This window comes from Hyaena hyaena, unplaced genomic scaffold, assembly GCF_003009895.1.
Source record: "Hyaena hyaena isolate Hyena2069 unplaced genomic scaffold, ASM300989v1 scaffold_882, whole genome shotgun sequence".
Lineage (NCBI taxonomy): Eukaryota > Metazoa > Chordata > Mammalia > Carnivora > Hyaenidae > Hyaena > Hyaena hyaena.
The window spans coordinates 356,554-380,062 of NW_024081513.1; the positions used below are offsets into that span (position 1 = coordinate 356,554).

General features: G+C 43.4%; 1 protein-coding gene across 2 annotated transcripts in view; it reads left to right on the plus strand.

Moving 5' to 3' along the window:
* MAML2 (mastermind like transcriptional coactivator 2) overlaps positions 1 to 23,509 on the plus strand; it is a 350,467-nt gene that overhangs the window by 218,312 nt on the left and 108,646 nt on the right. For both annotated transcript variants that reach the window (XM_039220320.1, XM_039220321.1), the window contains exon 2: positions 20,203 to 21,705. In XM_039220320.1, the coding sequence (XP_039076251.1) occupies positions 20,203 to 21,705 (1,503 nt within the window). The remainder of the gene's footprint in view (positions 1 to 20,202; positions 21,706 to 23,509) is intronic.

Here is a 23,509-nt window from a genome sequence, read left to right on the forward strand (position 1 = left end):
CCCTGGGAATTGGCGTGGTTGAAGGTGCCCTCCTCTTACTCAGGCATCTGCTTCCATATCAGGGTCTCAGAATTATCTTTCCTGACCATTGTATTTAACATAATGCACTCTCTTCTCTTGCTCTGCTTTATATTTCTTCAGAGCATTTATTACTTCCTGACCTTTTTTATTTACTTACCCATTGTCAGTCTCTCCCGCTAGAGTCCAATGGAGGAAGAGGCTATATTGTCTGCTTGTTCACAGCCAAACCTTACATGTGTGGGACAGAGCCTGACACATAGGTACTCAATGTTTGTTCAATGATTGTACTGACCAGACCCTGAAGGAGGCAACCAATGAGGCATATATTGGCCAATTTAATTAACTTAATTAATTTAATTTCTAAGCCAAGATTACTTGGAGGCTGAGTGAAGTAAAAGACAAAATTCACCTCACACCACGAAACATTTGCTATGCTCCTCTTTGCCTCACCATCCTCTTTTCTCTATATGAAATTCTCAGTTGTGGCTTATGCCAACATGTGAGTATGAATGTCCTTTCCTGCACCTGGTTTTCTTGATTCAGAACCTCAGCAGAAACGTAACTCTGACAATTTGTGGGTTTCTAATGATGTTCCGCATTCTGTCTCTGCTTTGCTGAAGATTCTGGTCATTGTCTTGTTAATCCCAGGCGCTTATCTCTTCTACCCACCCCTTACCTGTTTACTCCTTTCCCTGTTGGGATTGGAGTTATTGGCTTATTCCACATTCCAGCTGTACTTAATCCTAGCTGTGGTAGCTCAGCAGATGGGGTCTGAACCCCTCGGCTGATAAGGTCACCTAGCTAGGGACCTCCAGTCTGACATTTAACTAGCTTTCAGGGGAGTCCAGTAAGTAGAGAGACAGTCAAACTTTTCAGTATTCACATTTCCCTTCCATGGTGAGGGCCTTCCCATTTGGCGAAACTTGAGATGCTACTTCTTTATTTCCTAAAATGTTTTGGGCTTTCCCATCCATGCAGCCAACAATAGAGATCAATAGGAGTCTAGGAAGGGTGTGAGTATGTGAGATCACAAGCTACAGAAACTCAACACTGTGATGGGACTTGCAAAACCAGAGATACTTGGTCTTGGTTTGCACAAATTCATTTGATACTGAGGTTCTGAGCGAGGGAGGGAGAGGGTGTAAGAAGGAACAGGAGCTGAACAGGTTAGGATAAGATGGTAACTCTACTTGATAGGAGTTAAAATCTGTTATGTGTACACTGACTTCTCACCAAGAATTATGGTACATGTCTCAATCTGGAGTATCTTTTGCCCTGTTGCAAAGTAGGCGTAATCAAGAAGTGGGCTGCGTTTCCTGCAGAAGACATGATTTTCTTAACTTATTTTTCAAAATCCTGTGACTCCGGTGATGGTATGTAAACTTCCTAGAGCAAGAGTTCGCCTGATCTTTTATTTTTATTTTTTAATGTTTTCAGGGGTCATCTCTAACTACACACCCTGTTGGTGTGACGCCAAATATTTTCTCCTCAAGAGTAAATGACACATTGTATACAACTGCCTTCCTACACTTTCAGTGATTTCAAGGCTCAATAGAATGGGACTGCATCCCCCTTTAGGGGCCCATAGACACAGGGAGAAAGGGACGTCTGTGTTCCCTCAGGACCAAACACTTGGATTTAAGCCCCCACTTTTTCTTTTTTCTATCGTTTGTAACCATTTCAAGTGCAAACCCATAGAACACATTCTCTTTATTCAAACAACAGGGCTGGGGAAACATTAGAGGCAGAGTAAAAGCTGTTCCGTGTGCCTGGATGACTCAGTCTAAAATAGTATTATAGCTTGGCAGCAAACCCACGTCAGGGAAGCTGGTGGGAGACTAAAATAAAAGTTAAATTGAGGGGGTAAATCATTTTATCAGGCTTAGGATTTTACTTGATGTAATGAGATTCTCAATATAAAATGAGTTAATTTGTCTGCCTGGGGGCATAGATACTTGAAAAAATGTGAAAATACAAACTCCAAGTAACTAGTGGTCTGAAATAAAACAATGAGGAACAGTGAAATTCTCCTCATATAAATTTTGGCACAATATGTTTTCTTTTGAACAGCATGATGAAATGTAAGTATCCCTTGCTTGTCAGTAAGAAGGAAAAAAACTACAAGGTGTGTTTTTCCCTTTTAAAGACTTTTCCATTGTGTTCTGTTTTCCTTCTTTTCTTCCTCTCTCTCATTTATCTTCCAGAAAAACTATGCTTGTTTTTGCACTGCAAAATGCAAACTGAATTCAGATTGTTCATAAAAGATGAAGCCAAACGTATTTCTGCATTCCTGCCTATTGCTCTATGATTTTCCATGACTCAAACATAGAGCAGGCCCCTAGTGCACAGGGCAGATCCTTTGCTGACAGACCCACAGAGGGAAATCAGAGGGAAATGCTGAGCATTTCTTCTCAGCAATTGACCCAGTGGCTTTTAGGCTTTCTCTCTTGGTTTCCCTTTTCTGGCTTTTTCAGAGGACACTTTCCAGTAGGCCAGATATGTGTCTTATCCCACAGAAAGCATTGAGTAAGTCAAGCCTTGGGAATGGATTGCCAGTTATTCCTTGAAGCCAATATAGTTATGAAAGGAAGAGATGGCTGATGCATAGATACCAAACACTTGATCATGGAGAGTGGAAGTTGGGCAGGAGACGAAGACCGGAGGCCTCCCCTCCTGCTCCTAAGGAAGTAGAATCACAGAGGGGAGGGAAGTGTATAAGAACAGTCTTCCTTTGGTTCTGCAGATGGCTTCTTTACCCCATAGCACTTGATAGACTGTAGTAATGCCAGCACAGATACTACCGGTGACCTTTGAGGTAGATCAGATTGCATATCTGGTGGTCCAGCTGCCCTCAGGAAAAGGTGCTCGGGCAGAAGCCTGCTATCACTCCAGGAGCATGGTGCGGCGCCCAAGACCACCTCCATCAGATGGACATTGCTGGTTGCAGGTCATGCTGCATACCACACAACACTGCCACTGAGTTCTGATCAGAAACCAGAGCTTCAGGCTCTCTTTGGGGAATGTCCTGAGTCCCATTTCTTCCTCACCATCCCTCTCAAGGCCCTGCCAAACCTGGTCACTGTGCAATTGTCCATTTGGTGTTTTCGGAGAGAAACAGCCATGATGTGTCTGCAGTGCCCCATCTGATGGAAGCATCCATGCTTTTGTTTCCATTTCAAAAAATTGTCTCTTAAACCATTTAGTTCATCTTTTCCAACTGATAAGCTGATGGTTCTCTCTGGACTTCCATGTGGCATAGGGATCTGCTTGTTAACAAGCAGCATTTATAAGTACTCAAGGAGGAACCCCATGATAGGTGGTTGTTGCCATAGCAACTTTTTTCTAAGGAAAAAAAAAAAGAACTAACCTTACAAATGGATATATAAGAAATTACAAGAAATTAAATTTTCTCCCTCAGAGAAGAATGAAACTAGAATTGCCAAACCCTCTTTCAGCCTCATGAAAAGATTTGTATGAACGATTTCCATGCTTTGGATTGGGCTTAGCAAGCTGTGGGCTCTGAATTCCCAGAATAATGTTTCAGTGTGAAAATCAAACAGTTATATTCTCTTCCAAAGCATTTCTTTAATTATGGAGGAGATGGCCAACATGTGGGACAATGTCACTGTCAAGCATCTAGAGGTTATATGTATGCAGCATCTTACTTAAAAACCTCACATTCATATCTTTTAATGTATCCCACCAATAAAGATGTGCTATTTCCTTTTCAGAGCTGTGGTCTTTGCAACTTGATGTCAGCTTTTTTAGCTCTCGCAGCAGGGAAATTCAGGTGAATTCCAAACTGTGATTAGAGAGATCTGAGTGGAGTTAAAAGGAGTCAAACAATAGAAGCACGCCCGCACAGACACATGCACACAGACCAACTGTGCGCAAAGATAAATTGCATCTGCGTATGACCATGTTACCTCTGGTCATAAAGCAATGAATTTGCTAGGAATAGGTAAAGGTCAATGGGAGGGAGGAAAAAATTCTCTTTCTACTGCCAAAAGTAATAAAGAGAAAGGAAAAGGCACCTGTGACATGATGTTTCATGGAGGAAAAAAGAATGTTACTAAATGATATTGAACGTTTAAAAATATGATGAGAAGCAAAAGCAAAAATTAAATGGTGTGTGCTTGCAAGCTGAACACAGGGAATGGAGAATGGCCTCGATTGATGCGTAGATGGATGGAGGGTTGTTGGATTGTTCTCTCCCTGCTCCTCTTCCTATTTTCTGACTGCATTTTCTTTGATGGAGAAAATGATAGGCTTGATAATACATAATGATAGGAATCCCAAGATCAAACTTCAGTAGATCCTTCTTATTCAGTAGCATGAAACTGTCTGGTCAAAAGCAGTCCCATATGTGACCTTAATTTAACGAGTGATTAGACTCAATCCCAATGCTTTGAAATATCTTCGGTTATCAAGATCAAGCAGGATAACATTTTAAATAGGCTTTTGCTATCCTTAGATTTCCTAAAAATCTACACTGCTGGGATTTTCCTTGAAGCCACCCAAAGCCATCCATCTCTTTTTTATGTCTTTCTTGGGGTCGTTTTTCTGTTCTCCAAACAGGATTTTCCCATTTACCCATATTCATTTGGGCGTGAACCCAACCAGAAGAGCTGAATGCAACATCGCTCCTTTCTCAGTGTCACCCGTGTTTCTTGTGGCCTTCCTTCCCTTGTGTCTCGGCTGGCTTCAAATGTACCAAAGTTCCTATTACACATCATTTATTCAACCACTTCAGAAGAAGCAGGCAAACTCCATGCCTTCCATCTAGTATCTGAATAAGGAATGGCAGCCTCACTGCATCCCTTACTGGGATAGGGAAGAGAAGAAGATACGGAAGAAATGAATGAGATAAAATGAAAGAAGAAGGCATATGTTTAACTGGGTACCTACAAAATTCAAAGTATTGTACCTGCTGCTATAAAGGATACCAAAAAAAGGATAAGGCAGCCTTCTACCCTAAGACTCCCTATAGCTGTTATCTTCCTTCTCTCCTTGGCATTCCGGAAAAATAATCTACCCACCTTGTTTCCATTTCACGGCTTCCCCATTCCATCCTCAGCACACACTTTAATTTGGGGTCTTCCCCCAACCACCGTCAGATGCCAGGTGTGAGAGATCTTTACCTTGGTTCCAGGTAGCACCATCTTATTCGGTGGGGTTGCCCCTGGCCCCTCCCCCCCGAAGCTTTCTTCTCTGTCCTTCAGCTGCTCATCCCCTGACTTTATTCCTCTCTCCTTGAACTTTGATATCTCCAGGATTCCATTCCCATCCCTTCCCTTCTCACTCCTCACTCTTTATTTGGACACTTACAACCACATTTGTTCCACCCACACTTATGTGCGTTTCTACCCCACCCATATAGACAGTTAGGGCTCCTTCCTGGTCTGCAACTCTGACTCTCTGGCTGGCAATGGGACATCTCAAGTTCAACATATTCAAATCCAGACCCATCATGTGCTTTGCTACCATACCATCAGGAACCATGCTCCTCTCCCTACATTCTTTTTCTGGGCAAATGATTCCATCACCCACTCAGTCATGAATGTAGAAGTCTGTGTTTGGTGCTCACTCCTTTCCCACATGGAATTCATCATAAAGTTCATTTGGTTTCTGGCTCCAAGTTCTTCCCCATGATCTCCATTTCTATTGCCACCACCATTGCTCCCACCCAGTTTTCACTGTCTCTTACTGAGGCTGAGACATCTTCACTGGCCTTCTGGCTTGTGCTGTCCTACCTCCAATCCACCCACAACTATTCTGTTGTTAGAGTAAAAATAGAAAAAAAAATCCTAGAATATATTACAGATCATGTCACTTCCTTGCTTAAAATGCTTTGATGTCTACCCATGGTCTTCAAAATTAGGACCACATTCCTCTGCATGGTGACTGAGCCAGAGAAGCCCTGTCCTACATCTTACTGAGCCCTACCTCTTCCCCGCTCCTGCCAGGCCAGCTTCACTGTGGGCCTTGCCAGTGATGGACAGTTCCCTGAGGACCTCCTTGTCACTATAGAGCTTCCCTGGAATAATCCTCTAGCATGAAATGGAAGTTTCCTCCAGCAAATACATTGCAATAAAGGGCATGGATTTTCACAGTCAGGCAAATCTGGTTCAGTAAGTAGCTGGGCAACCTTTTGTGGCTTCATTTTTCTCATCTATAACTGAGCCTCTTTATATCTACTCTCAAGTTTGTTGTAAGAATTTAATAGTAAAAATAATAACAAAAGCTGATATTACTGGCACTTTCTATGTGTTGGGACTATTTTAAGCACTTTACATGTATTCATTTAATCTGTGCAGTTTATGATATAAGTAGAGTTGTAATATCAATTTTACAGATGAGAAAGTCAAGGCACAGAAGTTAGGTAGCTTGCCCATGGTCACACTGCTAATAAGTAGGAAAGCTGGGATTCAGTGGGATAAGGTATGTAAAATACCTTCTATTGAGCACTTGATAAAGGCTGTTTGAACCTTTTCTTTACTGCTATATATATGCTCAACTCTCATCTAGGTCTTGCGAAAGGACCCTGAAAACTAAACTAAAATACCTAGTATTTATTAAGTCATTATTTGCTGCACTTTGAGTACATACTTTATAGACACTGTCTTATTTGAGACTCACTATAACTAAAGAATTGAAATTATCATCTCCATTATACAGAGAAGGAAAACTGAGGCTGGTAGGATTAGGTAAGTCAGCCACAGCCTCCTGTCTCCTGGAGGACTGAGCCAGGACTTACATCTGACTCTCTGATGCCAGAGCTCACACTCACAATAATATATTGCCTCAAAAGGCATTAGAAGACACATAACATTGTTCACAATCTTGCTTGGGGGCACTGAAAAGGTATCCTAACAGTTACAAGCCAGAAGCATTAAATACACAAGGAAAGTAAACCATGGAGGAGCACAAAACAACAGAGCAGTGATCACAATAAAGCTCTGAGAAGGAGTGAGTTTTGAGTTGGGATTTGAGAATAGTGAAGAAAATCCATCAGTCGAAAAGAAAAACCCATTTTGAGATTGGAATGGCATGCGTGGAGACATGACAAATGCAGAGATCTGGTCATGGATAAGGAAGTATTTTATTGTCTAGAAATCTAACAAGTGAATACAAAATATTAATTGTGAGCCGGGTACAGGGAAGAAATGGATGTTGGGGGTGAGGGCGAAAGTCCCAGTGGTGTCATGCTCACTGACATCCCGGATTAAAAGCAATTTTGACTGTTGCAGTTGGTGAACTTGCTTGGTTTGAATCTGTCCTATATTGTGTCTGAAAGGCAAATGCAATAAAAAGCAGTAATATTTTTGAGGATTACGAGCTGCCTGAGTTAAGATTGCACTCCTATATTTTCAGCAAACTTAACCCAGTAAACAGTCTTCTTTGTGGAATGGTGAAAAATGAGCTCTTTTACTGGTCTGATTATCCCATCGCCATTCATAATGTTGTGGGCGGTCCTTTCTCATCAGGTAGCCATCAGCCGATACCCAAGGCCCAGGTTAGTAATTCCATTCTTTTTTTTTTTTTTTTTTTTTTTTACAGTAATGAGTGTTGATTTATCATGAAATGAATTCACAGAAAGGAACTGTAAAATGTTCTTAGTTAAAGATTACAAGAAGAACATAAGCACAGATTGGGAAATAGTGGTTCTCGTCATATGGGAGAAGGTCTTCTCTCCCGCCTATGGCTTTGATACAGAGAATTACCCTTGATTCACAATTTTAACTTGCTTCAAGTTTTATTTTCCAGGATAGGTAGGTTTTTTATCCCCCTCTTCAAAGAATATGGCCACACATGAAGAATTGGAACCTGTCAGGTGGAGAATTCATCTCAGTCATTTAATTACTGGGCTGAGCGGGTTAGATCAAAGTGAGGGCATTGGATAGCTATAGGACATTGCTTCAAAGGGTAGTTAAACTGCAAACAATATAAAGGCTTTATTGTCCCCCATTGAATGCCATTTAAATCATCAAGAATCATTTCCCATAAATGTATGGCAAATAGTGGGATTTGAGTTCCCGCTTGAAAAAGTCTGCATTCAGACCTTCATGGAAAGCAAGGGAACATTTTTCTATCTGCCATTATAAATTCTTATTTCCGGGCATGAAAGGCTTAAATTGCTGGGAGTGTAGGTTTGAGTTTTGGTTTTTTTCAATTATAACCAAATATCTCTGTAAACCTCTTCATGTTTCATAGAGCTAGTTAAGCGATTTCCTCTTAGATGTGTCTTTGATGTGAAAATAAACACAGGCTGAAGTGAAAGCTATGGTCCTCTCTAAAAGAGTATCTGTCTATATGGCTCGTAGTTACTCAGGCTAACATTAGACCACAGAAAACATACGTCAACACTCTAAATTGGACCTAGCTACAGTTGCTATAAGAAAAATTCTTCTTCAGAAGTTTCAAGAGAATGATGACATCAATGCCAAGAACATCAAAGGAGCTTTTTGGTGCTTTCAGGTACTTTGCCAAACTCCCTCTAAATGCTGCTTAACATTCCTTTGTAATGGAGTTGAAGATGGGCCTGAAATTGCGAGGACCTCTTAAAAGGTCTACTCAGCCTGGCTCTGTCTCCAGGTGATTGCACCCCAACCGGTTAGCACGCTGCAGCCCTGGGTTGTCTAAACATGACTCAGATGGCAGTCGTCTTTTGAGAATGTTCTCATGCATTGAGGGGAGAATCGGTAGCGATGTCATCTCTGGACCTCCCCCAGGGATGCGGTGTAGAGGTATGGGAGACAATGGCACCCTATCAGCATGCTGCTGTCACCAACTGCAGCCTCACTCGTAATTCATAATGCTCTTCTTTCATGAAGGGCCATGGAAGAGCTCAGCGAATGAGCAAATGTGGAAAGTGGAAAGAGAAACCAAAAGAAATGTGTGCCTTTTGCGTCTCCTTGGCTTTTCAATTTTAATCAATCACGAAAAGTACGCATTTATCTTATGAAAACTTTAGGGTAAATGTAATTACTGGCTTTCATACATCGTTGTTGCAATTGAGAAATGTTTGGTGCAAGTAACAAAAACAGTTGTAAAGTACCCCAAGCAAAAAAAAAAAAAAAGAAATGAAAAGGTGGGAGGAGATTTATTGGAAGGTATGGGGTGTCTCAATTACAGGAAATATAAGTGCATGTCCCAGAGTCTTGGGACCAGGAATTAAAAAGCTTCGGGAATCTCTCCTCAGTCTCTGTCTCCCTCCCTTCTGCCTTCTGTCTAACAATGCAGTTTCTCCTGTGGGCTTGCTCTCTGTGTCTCTCACTGTCCACAGCTGAGAATGACTCCAGTACAGGCGGCATATCTCTCATTGCAAGTGCACAGCGACTGCTGAGAAGGTCTTCTTTCAATTCCCAATTATGAGAAAAGTGTTTAATTCATTCAGCTTGAGTCAAGTGTCCACTTTGATGCAGTCTTCCGAAGCTGGGGTAAATGGGGCACCTGGGTGGCTCAGTCGGTTAAGCATCCGACTTCGGCCCAGGTCATGATCCTGTGTTTTGTGGGTTCGAGCCCCGCATCGGGCTCTGTGCTGACAGCTTGGAGCCTGGAACCTGCTTCAGATTCTGTGTCTCCTTCTCTCTCTGCTCCTTCCCTGCTTGCACTCTGTCTCGCTGTCTCCCCAAAATAAATACTAAAAAAAGAAAAAAACAATTGAAGCTGGGGTAAATGGAGTGTCCCATGATCACAAGCCCCCAACCAGGAGATGTGGGGTCAGATTCTCAGAGGAGGGTGGTGACCAAGGACAGACATGCTGGATCACAGATTGACTTCAGTCTTAACAACATAGACCATCTATGTTCTATATAAGAGAAAAAATGAGAAAACAAAATTAGAGAATGCAGGCATATGAATAAAATGGAGGAAAAAACCATCACCACACCATCAGAAAGTACTTCAGCATCTTAAAGAGTTTCCTTCTAGATGTTTCTTGTTACTGTTTAAACAATATTTTTAATCCCCTATTTGTTTGGGGTACACTAAGGATAAATTACAGTGGTCAAGAAGACAGACATGGCTCAAGCCTCCCTCTCTAGGGCTTATTTTATAACATTGGAGACAGACTTAAAAATTGGAAGCAAATTAACAAAAACATTTAGAAATTATAGTAAGGACTGTAAAGAAACAAATAGGGGCACCTGAATGGCTCAGTCGGTTAAGCATCCGACTTTGGCTCAGGTCATGATCTCACAGCTCGTGGGTTTGAGGCCTGTGTCGGGCTCTGTGTTGACAGCCAGCTCAGAGCCTGGAGCCTGTCTTCGGATTCTGTGTCTCCCTCTCTCTCTGACCCTCCCCTGCTCATGCTGTCTTTCTCTCTCAGAAATAAATAAAACATTAAAAAAAAAAGAAAGAAAGAAAGAAACAATCAAAAGGTTGGCGTGGAAAACAACAGTAAGAACATAGTTTAGCTAGGTGTCCAGGGAAAATGACAGCCAAGGTCACATTCAAGTTAGAGTAAAGGAAAAGGAGTAGCTGCCTCTGATAAGAGGGGAACAGGCCAGAGTAGGTGGAGTATGCCAGTGAAACGGAACAGTATATGCAAAGACTTAAAGCTGAAATCACCTTTCGTGCTTTACAAATTTAAAAAGTAATTTAAAATAAATAATATAGTAGCTGAAGCTTGGGTGTGAGAAGGAGATCCCCTTTGTTGCTATATGGACAACAGATCGGGATGGGGAGAGGCAAAAAACAGGGTCAAATTCTCAGAATGTGATCGAAGGATACTTGGTCCGCTGCGCTCGAAGCAGTGGGGGCTTGAAGAATGAAGAATGTGATCTGAAAGAAAGAGGCTGGGAAGGATAGGGACCTTTAATACCTGTTTGAGTCATAAAAGCCACTGAAGATGAAGGAGACATGCCGCCAGGGAATTAGGGGTGGCTGTGTTTTGTGTTCTTTTACAAAAAGGTGAGAGCTCTTTCGTAGTCATGTTCAAACCCCCAGATAATTAACAGACATCCCTGGAATGGTATTAGGGCACTCTCCCTGCCATCTGGGTTTTCCTGATATTCAAATTGACCAACATTTTGGAACGAGTCCAATTCCTGCCAGCATAAGAAAGGAATAGCAGCCTCTTAAAACACTCAGGCTTTCCCTACCTCTCCAGTGTCTGTCAGTTCTACAGTTGGACAAAGAGTTGCTAAGAATCAGCCCTAGGGTTTATGAAGGGGGGTGTGGTTCATGGAAATGGCAGATAATTCTAGATGTCCCGTAAACTGACTCATCTGATGTTCCCAGACCACTGAGCTCCCAGTAAGTCAGATTACCAGCCAATCCAGGAGGGCTTCCGTGGGCTAGTGCTGGGCTGGGCTGGTGAGAAGAGATGAGATATAGAAGTATTCTGTCTTCCACTGACTTCTTGGAATGGTATTGAAGTGAAAAAACTCACAGACCTGAATCAATTACCAAAAACAAATCAGAGAGTGCTAAAATCATTAAAGCAAGAAGAAAGAATATGAGGTAAGGTCGAAGGGCAAAGTCTTGCTAAGGAGATGTACTTTGAGCTAGGCCCCTTAGAATGAAAGCTCCCAGACAGGGCCCTCCGGCTAAGGGAGAGAGAGAGAAGCCACTTGATTAATGATGCTTAATACATTGTACATTCTGCTGAGGAAGACATTTAGAGATTTCGAGAGAATTGCCAACATTTTATACATAGCATTTACTTTGGATTCACTTCGATATGTTTTGGGCGAAAAGTGAGTCATGAGTAAAGTATTTCATGCACAAAGCAGTTGGGTTTTTCAAACTTTTGTAGAATATTCTGTTCATTTTTCTGCTAAACACAGAGAGTTGATCTCTGAAAGATGGCCTCTGCAGGCCCCTGCCTTACAACAATTGCAGCAACTCGTCAGGATGACTAAGGATATAGTCAGCAGGATAATCACCCTGGTTATCACTGAGTAGATCTGGAATGACATTAAAATAGTAGCCAATGTGGGAAAATAATTCTACTTTGAACTTTTTGATTTAAACATCCCCCTGTTGTTAAACAACAGCTTTTGTTGGCACTGTCACTAGCAAAATATCAGAATATCACAAAACATCATATTTATTTACATATCAGGGAACACTTCATTGGAAGAGAAAGGAGAGTGATTCTTTTCCTATCTTTTCCAGGCAAAGTATGCTCCCCTCTGTGGCTGTAATCCCATGCACACTCTGCAGAAAAACTATCACATTGCATTTTTACTTTTCCCTTTGTTCCCAGACAGACTGGTCAATCTCTTTTTGTCTTTTGGGTTTTTTTAAAAAAATTGGTTCTAACGTTTACTGAGCATTATGTTCTAAGACCAATTTTCCAGGCTCTTTATGTGCTTTAACCACTTGGTCCTCACAGCAGCCCCATGATATGGACAGTCTCACAGGATATATGCTTGGTGCCAAATAAATACCTTTGAATGGATGAGTAGACAAATTCCTTTTTACAGAGGAGGAAAAGCCCCTCTTGTTGTCTTCAGTTTGCCTTTGTCTAGCACATGCCTGGCATGTAATAGTCAGGATGACAACAGAAGTATCACACAGGCTTGGGTTCAACTTCTACCTCACCTGCTAAAAAAGAACTCCCAGTAACAGCACTGCTCTGATCTGGGAGCACAGATGGTGCTTTACGTACATGGCTGCATCCCATCATGCAGGTAGGTAAGTGAGTGACTGGTCCAAGCATCTATGATAAATTGCAGGAGAGCAGTGTGTACATCGCAGGTTGAATTCCATGCTCTTTCGAAATCCCACATCCTCCCAGTTGCCTCCATAAAATAGGATGTCTGCCTGTCTTCCCTTTTCTCTCAGTGAATACTTTGCAGGTTGACGATAAACTTGCAACATTCTCCAAGTGGAACTGGTGGAATTGTCCAAACTGAGAAAATGCTGAGGTGAAATATGCTCCCTCCGCACTGTAACAAAGAGTGTTTCTGTAGCCAGTTCCAGCTCTTGCACTTACTCTTGCCCAGTCAGCCATGAACCATAGGAGGGGGTGTGGAGGCGCTGAAGGAATTTTGAATATGGGGTATTTGCTGTTTAGTGTCTTTAGGACGACAGTGCTGACTTGTTTTCTCTAGAAGATCCTGATTTGACAGTGTTCTTGCTTCCATATTACATTTTATCTTGGATTTCATGAAGCGTTGCTCTTTTGTTCACAGATCATCACATTTCACAGAGTTCAAACCTTATGGAACAAAGTTGTAGAACAAATTTCCCAAACAGATCTAACAGGCCTTCCTTGGCACCTTTTACAAAAAAAAAAAAAAAAAAAAAAAAAAACACCTACTTTTTCTTGAAAGAGTAGAAGCAGAAGCTACTGAAAAACATACAGGATGTGTGCCGTGATTTTCTTCCAGCCCCCGTGCTTTCACTCATACAGGGCATGGAACAGAGCTGGGGCTACGAATTGCACCCCAGCTTTAAAGTCCCTTCAGGAGGCCGCACATGAGCTAGAGTCTGTCACAAAGCCTCATGCGCCTCTGCTCTTTTTGTTTATATGTAGATGACAATGTGGTTCCGGTTCTTGGGGTTTCACATTCCTCTGACTTAAGGGTTCAGGAGAACATGATCACTCAAGCAAAACTCTAGTGGAACCATTAAATTGCTTGGGAATTGGAAATAAAAATGTTCCCACAGCCACTTCTTACCAGTGTTTTACTGCTCAATAGTTAGAAGGATCCAGTTTCCCCAGTTCTGAGATCAACCTACAAACTACTGTGTGAACACCTGTGAGATGCCCAGCATTGTGGTAGGTACTGAGAGGAACCCATTCAAGCATAAGACACAATGCCCACCCTCAAAGAGCTTAAAATCTAGTTGGGCAAACCTAAGTACTGTACAGACAGAAAACAATACCTCACAGTACAAGGTAGCTCAGAACTCTACAGGTGGGAACAATCAGATGTCTTTTGCAAAAGCCTTAAAATCAGCTTTTGCTGGAATCAGCTCATCTCCTGGTACTGTGTTGAGCTGGACTTTACTGTTCCAGGATCCCAAACTTTTTTACATTAGGAATCAACTCAAGAGTCATTAATCACTTGAAAGGTTTGTCTATCCCCACCCCATCACTAATCAGCTGTGAGTAAAATGGCCTGAGGAAAGTTTACAGATGATGGGACCAAGATACTCATTCCCTTGAGTATCTCAGCAGTGGTAAGTTCTTGTGCTTATGCCCTTGTATGAAAGAAAGAAATCTACTTGGGGGAAAAATGTGACCTATGGACTGAATTGTTACCTTTGTGTGGCATATTCCCTGTTTCTAGGGCAGCCCAGGAGACAAAGAACACATTTATTTCGTGGAAAAGGATAGGGAGCAGGGCAAGAAACAGAAACCAGGGGATTGCACAATCATGGCATTTTAAAATCCCTCCAGGAAGTTTATGTTTCGAGTCCTTTGGAAGAGCAAAGTACAGCTGTTCGAAAGGAGAGTTTCCTGAGGGACCCCAGCCCCAACTCTGCTGTGTGCTGGATTTCCCTCAGCCAGAGGCATCATCCCAACACCTCCTTCCCCAGCCCTTGTCAAGCAGGTGACTCTGTCAGGACCCGGCCCTGGGCAGGCCTAAGCCTCCCCCCAGCAGAGACCACAGGCCTCAGATAGCATCAAGGTGTTCACAGGGAAGAAGCAGAATGAGGAGAAGGGTGAAAAGAAACAGTCCGCTGGATCTCAGCAGAGTAGAGTGATTTAGTATGCAAACCAGTCCGGACTTGCTGTGTTGAAATCATTCCCCAAAGAAGCCCGTTCCTTGGATGGCCAGTGAAAGGGTGATATTATATGCATAATTTCACAAACTCAACATAACAAGTTTGGGGTGCAGATTTATTGCACAAAAGGAAAACTGCCCCTTCGTCCATCTAGCTGATGGGAAACGTGTAAATATTAACATGTAGCGCTCATTTGAAGCCCTCCCATCCTGCAACTAGCTTAGTCATCTGTGTATCTCCTTCAGGCCAGGGACAATTTGATAGGGTATGGTGCAGAATTCTCTCTGGAGGCCTACTCAGTCTTTCAGAATGACCAAGAGACCCTTTGTCTCCTCCCTTTCTTCTGCTGGAGCCTCGAGGGCGATGTCCTGAGCTTTCCACCGTCAACCTCCAACCAGTGATGTCACCATTTTCTCCCTCCTGTCCATCCCTATGAGTCCCGAGTGCCCTTACTCTCGCCCCGTGTGTGCAATACATCTTCATTCTGCTACCCTTTGGTATTGGGTCTCTGTGCCCACTGGATCCACAACAGCGTCAGCGTGTGGCAAGTGGACGGCTGAGGGGAAAGCAAGCCGGGTGGTTAGTGATGAAGAATGAGGGTTTTGGAACCAGACAGCCCTGGCCTGGCGCCCTGCCTCGTGGTGTTCACTGTATAATCTGAGTGTCAGGAGCCGCAGTTTCTTCACTTATAAAACGAGGAACAGAATACATGTTCAGAGAGCTGTGGGAAGATTAAACCAGGCTCTACCCCACTCTTCTGTTAAGGGTACCCATTTTAAAATACCCATCCATACACAGCAGTTATTAGGTGAGAGCCTTTGGTGGGCCTCCGGTGCTCGTTATCAAGGATTGAGGGTCCCTTCTTTTTCTTCACACAATTAAATTTTTTTTAAGTTTATTTATTTATTTTTGAGAGAGAGAGAGTGAGAGAGAGAGAGAAGCTGTGCACGTGCAAGCAGGGGAGGGGCAGAGAGAGAAGAGACAGAAAATTCCAAGCAGGCTCTGTGCTGGCAGCCCCAATGCAGGGCTTGAACTCATGAACTGTGAGATCATGACCTGAGCTGAAATCAAGAGTCAGACGCTCAACTGACTGAAGCCCCCCAGGTGCCCCTCCCTTGCACAACTTAAAAAATTATATTTTATGACTCTGTTGACCTAAAGACAAATATATTACTATTATGTATTAAAGCATTTCTTCAGCCTAAAATTTCTATTTTTCTACTGTTCTAAAAGAAATTCAAGCATTTTTGTGGGCCCCTAAGACTACCGTGGGCCGTGGACACTGTCCTGACAGTGTCTAATGGTTAAGTCAGCCCCGAGTAAGACATCTGTTTGTGGAGACTCTTCCCTCTACCGTTTCATCGTTATTAACTGCTTTCTGGAAGTTGCTGGTCCCTCTGGCATGCAGGATATACCCTTCTACCTTCCCCCCAACCCTGGCTAACCCAGCCACCCCCAAGGTCCCAGGGGGGAGCCCCTTACTCCCCTAGTCCTGCCGCTCCTTTGCAGTTTAAATCCAGCTCTTCATTCCTTCATCTGAGTCTAATTTCCTGTGAGTATTCTTGGCCTGGTAAAATGACAATGAATTTTCTGATCAACTGTTTTCTCACTGAGGTATCGATGACTGTCTTCTTCCTCTACTGCTTCTAGAATATTTGTATTTTGTCACAGACTGTATACCATAATACAAAGCCATATATCTGATGGAGAAATTTTAATCCAGCAAAGGTAGTACTTTAAAGTAAAGATTGAATTTTGAGAATCATTGACTGTATTGTGCTGGAGCTGTGCATTTGGTGGGTCTTGGTGACATAACTTTGGTTAGAAAGTTCTATGAAGCTGGGGCGCCTGGGTGGCTCAGTCAGTTAAGCGTCCGACTTCGGCTCAGGTCATGATCTCATGGTTCATGGGTTCGAGCCTCGCATCAGGCTCTGTGCTTCTGTATCTCCCTCTCTCTCTGTCCATCCCCTGCTCGTGCTGTCTCTCTCTCTCTCTCTCTCAGAAACAAATAAAAGGATTTAAAAAAAAAAAAAAAGAAAGAAAGTTCTATGAAGCAGGACACAGACTGTCCCCAAAATTCTCTTGGAAAAGCATCATGCCTAATGGAGTCCTGATGGAAATGTCTCTGATCCACGGGGCTGTTTCCCACAACATCACTTAAGGAGGACTTCTGTTCCCCATTTTAAGTCATCTATCCAGCTGTGCTGGCCGTGGCCCCACACATATGCCTAAAAAGAAAATCTTACTCCCTCAGTGCCTGTTGTTTTCTAGGTATGGGCAGGAAAGTGTTCTAAGAGATAACACTGTTTATAAAGGATACCATTTACTACACAGCACAGGCTCTGCTGTGGAATCGCTTGGTTTGATTCCTGGCTTTGTTGTGTATTATTTGCATGACCTTGAAGTCTCAGTCTCCACACTTCTATTTTCTCATCTGTAAAACTGGGAAGGGGGAGGGGGCTGGGTGGGAATAATATCAACTTCACGGAAGTGTTGTGAGGATTCTTAGTTGTTGTGAGGATTATCCACACAAAGCACTTCCCATCATGCCAAGCACATATACCCTCAATAAATGACTGCACTATTATTATTATTATTACTATTATTTTTCTTACCACCACCACCACCCCTACTACAACCACCACTAATTCTGTTACTGCCTCTCCAATCCTGATGGCTTAGAGAAAGTGCCTGTGCCGCTTCCCACTTCTCAGGGAGGGGCCTTAACAGTGGGAGAATCTGGCAGAACAGGTTCCTTCAAAGCAGTGGAAAATAGATCAAAGGCAATCACCCAAACCTGGAAAAAGAATGTACTCCTTTGTTTGTTCTTTACTAGTTGTGAAAAAGTTTTCAAAATGTAACTTATGCTGAAGTGAATGTTGTAGCCACTCCTGAAGTAACATGGCTGAGCCTCTCTGGTCTGTGTTCTTCCCGATCCCTGAGGACTGACGGGGGCCACTCTGTGTGTCTGCTGAATGTGGTGAAGGCTGACAGTGTTCTGAGATGATGTTGCCTACATTAGTGAGTAGCGAGCTTAGCAGTCAGCAAAACATGTGGAGACAGCCGAGATGGCGAGACGGCGGCGCAGGGGGGAGCTTCACACCCAGGTGTGAAGTAGACCTATGCCTTGCTGCAAATTGCTCATCGCCCAAAGTGAACTCTCATGGGACTTGGGTAGGCCTCTCGGCTGAAAATAACCGTAGCCCAACTCGTATTAGCTGGAGCAAAAAGGGACATTCATTCTAAAGATTCCATGGGGTATCAAGGAAAACAAGGCAAGAGGCAAACTGACCTGGGATTGAAACCCAGCCCTCAAAATGTTGCCAAAACTTGTGTCTCCCCTCTCTGTCTTGAGTCTCCTCTCTTTCTACAGATTTACTTCCTCTGTGGCTTTGTTGACATATCGCAACAACAACTCACAAGTTTTGTAAATGACCATACAGCCATCCAAAGAAAGCCTGGTCTCACTTTCTCCAATTCCAGCTTTCCCATGGAAGGAACTGATTGGCCCAGTTTAGGTCAGGTTCCTTTCTCTGATTACCAATTAGCAATGGGAAAAGGTAAAAACTGGTCAGCACATGGGACGTCCCCCCTAACTATAGAGCACTTGTGAGCTAGCAAATCCACAGATAGGAGATTATTGAAATAAGGATTGATGAACTAAATGACAAGAGACATGCTGTTCACACTCGGCCCTTTTACTGCATCCTGACCATTCGGAGACTCTTCATCATTTTACCAGAGATATAGGATGTATCTGTGCCCACTGCCCTTGGTCTCTTTGTGCTGGGCAGACCCCAGCCCTAAACAAGCTGATTGCAGCATAATATGTGGAAATGCCATAGGCTTTAGAATTACACAGACCTGGAGTTAAAAGCCCAGGTCTAACACTAGCTGTGTGACACTGGGCAACTTACTTAGCCTCTCTGAGTTTTCTTATCTATAAAATAATAGATATAAATTAATATATATCTAATGGGCTTTTTGTAAAGACTAAGAAAAATAAAGTAACCATATTTAAAGCACTTGGCACATAATAGATGCTCAGTTAGGTTAATTTCATTCTCTAATTAGGTTACCTAGAAATCTTTAGAAGGGTGGAGGAGTGATAGTAGGTGAGAAGGAAGAAAAAGAAAAGTGATAGAATTTTGGATCTAGGAAGTACCCTGCCTCAGGTTTTTTTTTTTTTTTTTTTTTTTTACAATTATCCTAAACAAACATTAAATAATTTAAGTGGGTCCGTTGCACTTGGAAAGCCACAGTTGGATAGATACACTTTAGAGGCGAACCAACAAGGATCTCAAGATCAATGGTGAATGTTTCGTTTCTTGTTGATTTATTAGTATGATCGTATGGTACTTAATTCCTTTCCCTATAATATATAAAGTCCATGTAATACAATCTAATCACTGAGTTAGTGCATGAAGTACTTCAGCATTGTGTTGTTCATGTTGCTGTTTAGAGAGACTCTCCTCTTTGAGAATGTAGTAAGTCATTTTTTTTTAAAGAACTGTAATTTATTGAGTTTTTACAACAACGGCACTGTGCTAAACTTCTACATGCATTGTCTTATTTCTTTCTATGAATTGCTATTGTCCCCATTTTCCAGATAAGGAAATTGAGGCTCAGATAAGTCAAGTGGCAAGGTCAGTTAGCAGTCAGCAATGGAATAGGAATTTGAGCTCCACTTTGCCGGGTCCAGAGCCTGAGCTCTGAACCAGTGTGTGGTCCCGGTTCTCTGCACCTTCGTTTTGGCTTTAAGTTTCAAGACAGGCAACATAAGAAATGGATCCCCAGGAAAATCCGTGCTCAGACCGTCTCATTTGATAAGGGATAATCTCATGGCTTCCGTGCACCCACACATTGTTGCTTCATGGGTTTAAATGAAAAGCCACAGAATTATAGGAAGAAAAATAGTAGAACAGCAGATTCATGACCTGCTTGAATACAACAACTATGCCGATTACTCACTTGGAGGATAATAGTGATGAAGGGTTTCACAGATAAGTCTGTGAAAAAAAGAAACTGGAAAATGTGTCTTTTTGACTCTTTAGTGTTTCTTGGTCAAAATTGTGCTCCCTCCAGTTCTCTGCAGCTGAGGGGGGCTGTGTGTGCATGCGTGTGGAGTATTTGGGCCTGCTCCAGCGGTATCACATTTGGTGATGGGTTGTGGGCATTATCAATAACTTCTGACAATATGGGGAGTATTTTCCATCCACTGACCTATGTACCAATTACAGAGCAGATGTCATCTTGAACCACTAATTGACCTGCTCCACCAGAAACAGCTTAATCTGTTTGGTCTGCACTACTGTGAGTTTCATTATATTCCAGACTGTGCTCCATTTGTAGCTTTTCCTTTTTGAATTCATCCTGTGTATAAATGCGGGGGGCGGGGGGGAGAACCACTTAAATATTATGTTGCTTTTGACTAAAAGCATTTCTGGATTAGTAGCTCATATTTTTCTTTTTTATCCCTCCTTTGTTTTTCAGCTCCAGGGTTCCTTGAAAAGAAAACAGGTGGTTAACCTGTCTCCTGCCAACAGCAAGAGGCCCAATGGCTTTGTCGACAACTCATTCCTTGATATCAAAAGAATCCGTGTCGGGGAGAGCCTCTCTGCAGGACAAGGAGGCCTCCAAGTAAATAATGGACAAAATCAGATGATGTCAGGGACCTTGCCCATGAGCCAGGCACCCCTGCGAAAGACTAACACTCTGCCACCACATACACATTCTCCTGGGAATGGTATCTTCAACATGGGCTTGAAGGAAGTGAAGAAGGAACCGGGAGAGACTCTATCTTGTAGTAAGCACATGGATGGCCAGATGACCCAGGAGAATATTTTTTCCAATAGGTATGGAGATGACCCTGTAGAGCAGCTCATGGATCCGGAGCTGCAGGAACTGTTCAATGAACTGACCAACATATCTGTGCCTCCCATGAGTGATCTTGAGCTGGAGAACATGATCAATGCCACCATAAAGCAGGATGACCCATTTAACATTGACTTGGGTCAGCAAAGCCAGAGGAGCACTCCCAGGCCCTCCTTGCCCATGGAGAAGACAGTGATCAAAAGTGAATACTCCCCGGGCCTGACCCAGGGCCCCTCGGGCTCTCCTCAGTTGAGGCCCCCATCAGCCGGCCCTGCATTCTCCATGGCCAACTCTGCCCTCTCTGCTTCGTCCCCAGTCCCTTCTGTCCCTCAGAGCCAGGCACAGCCTCAGACAGCCTCAGGAGCAAGCCGGGCCCTGCCAAGCTGGCAGGAGGTGTCCCATGCCCAGCAGCTCAAACAGATCGCTGCCAACCGTCAGCAGCACGCCCGGATGCAGCAGCATCAGCCTCCCAGCTGGTCAGCCTTGCCCTCTTCTGCCGGGCCATCGCCGGGTCCATTTGGGCAGGAGAAGATCCCCAGCCCTTCTTTCGGGCAGCAGCCATTCAGCCCACAGAGCTCCCCCATGCCTGGGGTGGCCGGAGGCAGCAGCCAGTCGAAGGTGCTGGCTAACTACATGTACAAGGCCAGCCCATCAGCCCAAGGAGGGCACCTGGATGTTCTCATGCAGCAAAAGCCTCAGGATCTCAGTCGAAGTTTTATTAACAACCCGCACACGGCCATGGAGCCCCGTCATGGCAACACTAAGCCTTTGTTCCATTTTAACTCAGATCAAGCAAACCAGCAGATGCCTTCTGTTTTGCCTTCCCAGAGTAAGCCTTCTCTCCTACACTACACCCAGCAGCAGCCACAGCAGCCACAGCAGCAGCCACAGCAGCCACAGCAACAGCAGCCACAGAGCTCGATTTCAGCTCAGCAGCAGCCACAGCAGCCGCAGCAGCAGCAGCAGCAGCAGCAGCAGCCACCATCCCAGCCCAGCCAGCCTCTGTCAAGCCAGCCTTTGCTAAGGTCACCCTTGCCTCTTCAGCAAAAGATCCTGCTTCAGAAAATTCAGAACCAGCCCCTCACAGGACTGGGATATCAAGTCTCCCAACAGCACAGACAGGTAAGACAGTAAGTTTGCTACTCCAAACACAGAGGAACCAGAGATCGTTTAGCTTGGTCATTATGCTTTGGTTGCCGCTACGTTTGTGTGGGGAGAGGGTCAAGACCACAAAGACTGTAGTGGTCCTGTCAGATTCCCATGAAGGCCTCATGACGCCTGGCTCACTTCAGGCATCTGGAGACAAGAGCTAGTATCTTCTTGTAGAGCATCACTGCCGTTGGGATCTGCAGTGATCAAAGTCTCTTGCTTACTAAGAATGTTGTGTTACATTCATGCCTTTAGTGATGCGTCCATTTGCCAATAAGATTCTAATATGCCCGATGTTTATTCGTCCAGTCAATAAATCGGTCATTAAATCAACATACGTATTATCCTGAGTACCTGCCATGTGCAGGCTGTTGTGGCTATACCGATATTGAAACATTGAATACTGAAATAGTCCCAGACACGGGATTAAGAATATTTAATGACCAGTCTACACCACACCAGCCTACTGAAATGTATAAATGCCCAACCCATCATTATAGCTGTGACTCTATGCTGGTGCATTAAGTAAGACATGGGCCCTGTCTGCAAGCACAGTCTGCAGAGCGAGATAGGTCTTAAAGCTATCATTTTAATACTACGGAAAGGGTAATAACATGAGAGCCCAGCGGTTGGGTATCTTACCCTGCAAGGGGAAGTGTTTTGGACAAAGTAATGCCTGCATTACGTGTAAAAGGATGAAATCGTCATCACGGCAAACAAAAAAAATATCTCTGGTTACCTTATATCCTGTGATTAACATAAAGCAGAAGTTTTACTCTGCCCCAGACAGGAATAGTAGGAGGAGAGAGCTCTGTGCCCCCAGAGCACGCATTGGTGAGTAAGCTCGAATCCCCAGGGAATTGGAGAGAGGAAACTCTTCCTGGAAGGAAGTCTGAATGTTGCTTTGTGCGCATAATTTGACAGGTCTGCATTGGTGTCCAAGCACAAAGACAACATGCTCCATCTCAAATCAATATGTCAGGATAGCATGACTGCACTGAGCCTAATTCTAGTCACATTCCTAGAGTAGTTTTCATGGCTACTGCCCAGAAAATAATACCACAAGGCACCGCAGACTGTAGCCAAGCTCACCTTTGCCCTAGATGTGTGCCAGGAGAACACTGGGCTCAACCAGGATTCAAGAGCTCTGCACCAAGTAAAGCTTGGCCCTCTTATCCACTTAAGAGTTGTTTGGGGAGGGGAGGGGCAGTTATTGCGGTTGATGAAGGATGATCCTGAGGAGACTCATGAGTATATTTTCAGAGCTTCTTCTTAATGCAGGAAATTTGGGGATCATTTATAAACAAATGGTATCGTGGAACTACTTCCTAACAGCATGGATGGCCATTGTGGTTTGGACGAATCCGGGTTCAGATTCTGACTCTGATGCTCACTAGCTGTGTGACCTCAGGCTAGTCACTGGACCTCACTGTGCCTGAATTTTCTCACCTATAAACAGGGCTGATTAACAATATTTTTTTTAGAATAAAATGAGATAATTTTGCACCCAGAGTTTAGGATAAAGTTGCCAAGTATTATGATTATCATGGAAAGAACCACATATGACATCAGGATTTTCTAACAGTATTACTCTTATATAGGAGATGTGCTGGAATAAGTCCCAAATTCTAACATAAACTGTTTTAGAGGAATAAAAGAAAACTATCCTTGATTCTTTTATTGTCCAGCAGTATGGGGAGTAGATAGTGATTCACCCTCCTTGGGCCCAGACTTCTGATTATAAAAATGGAAATAATAAGTAAGAATGTAGATAATA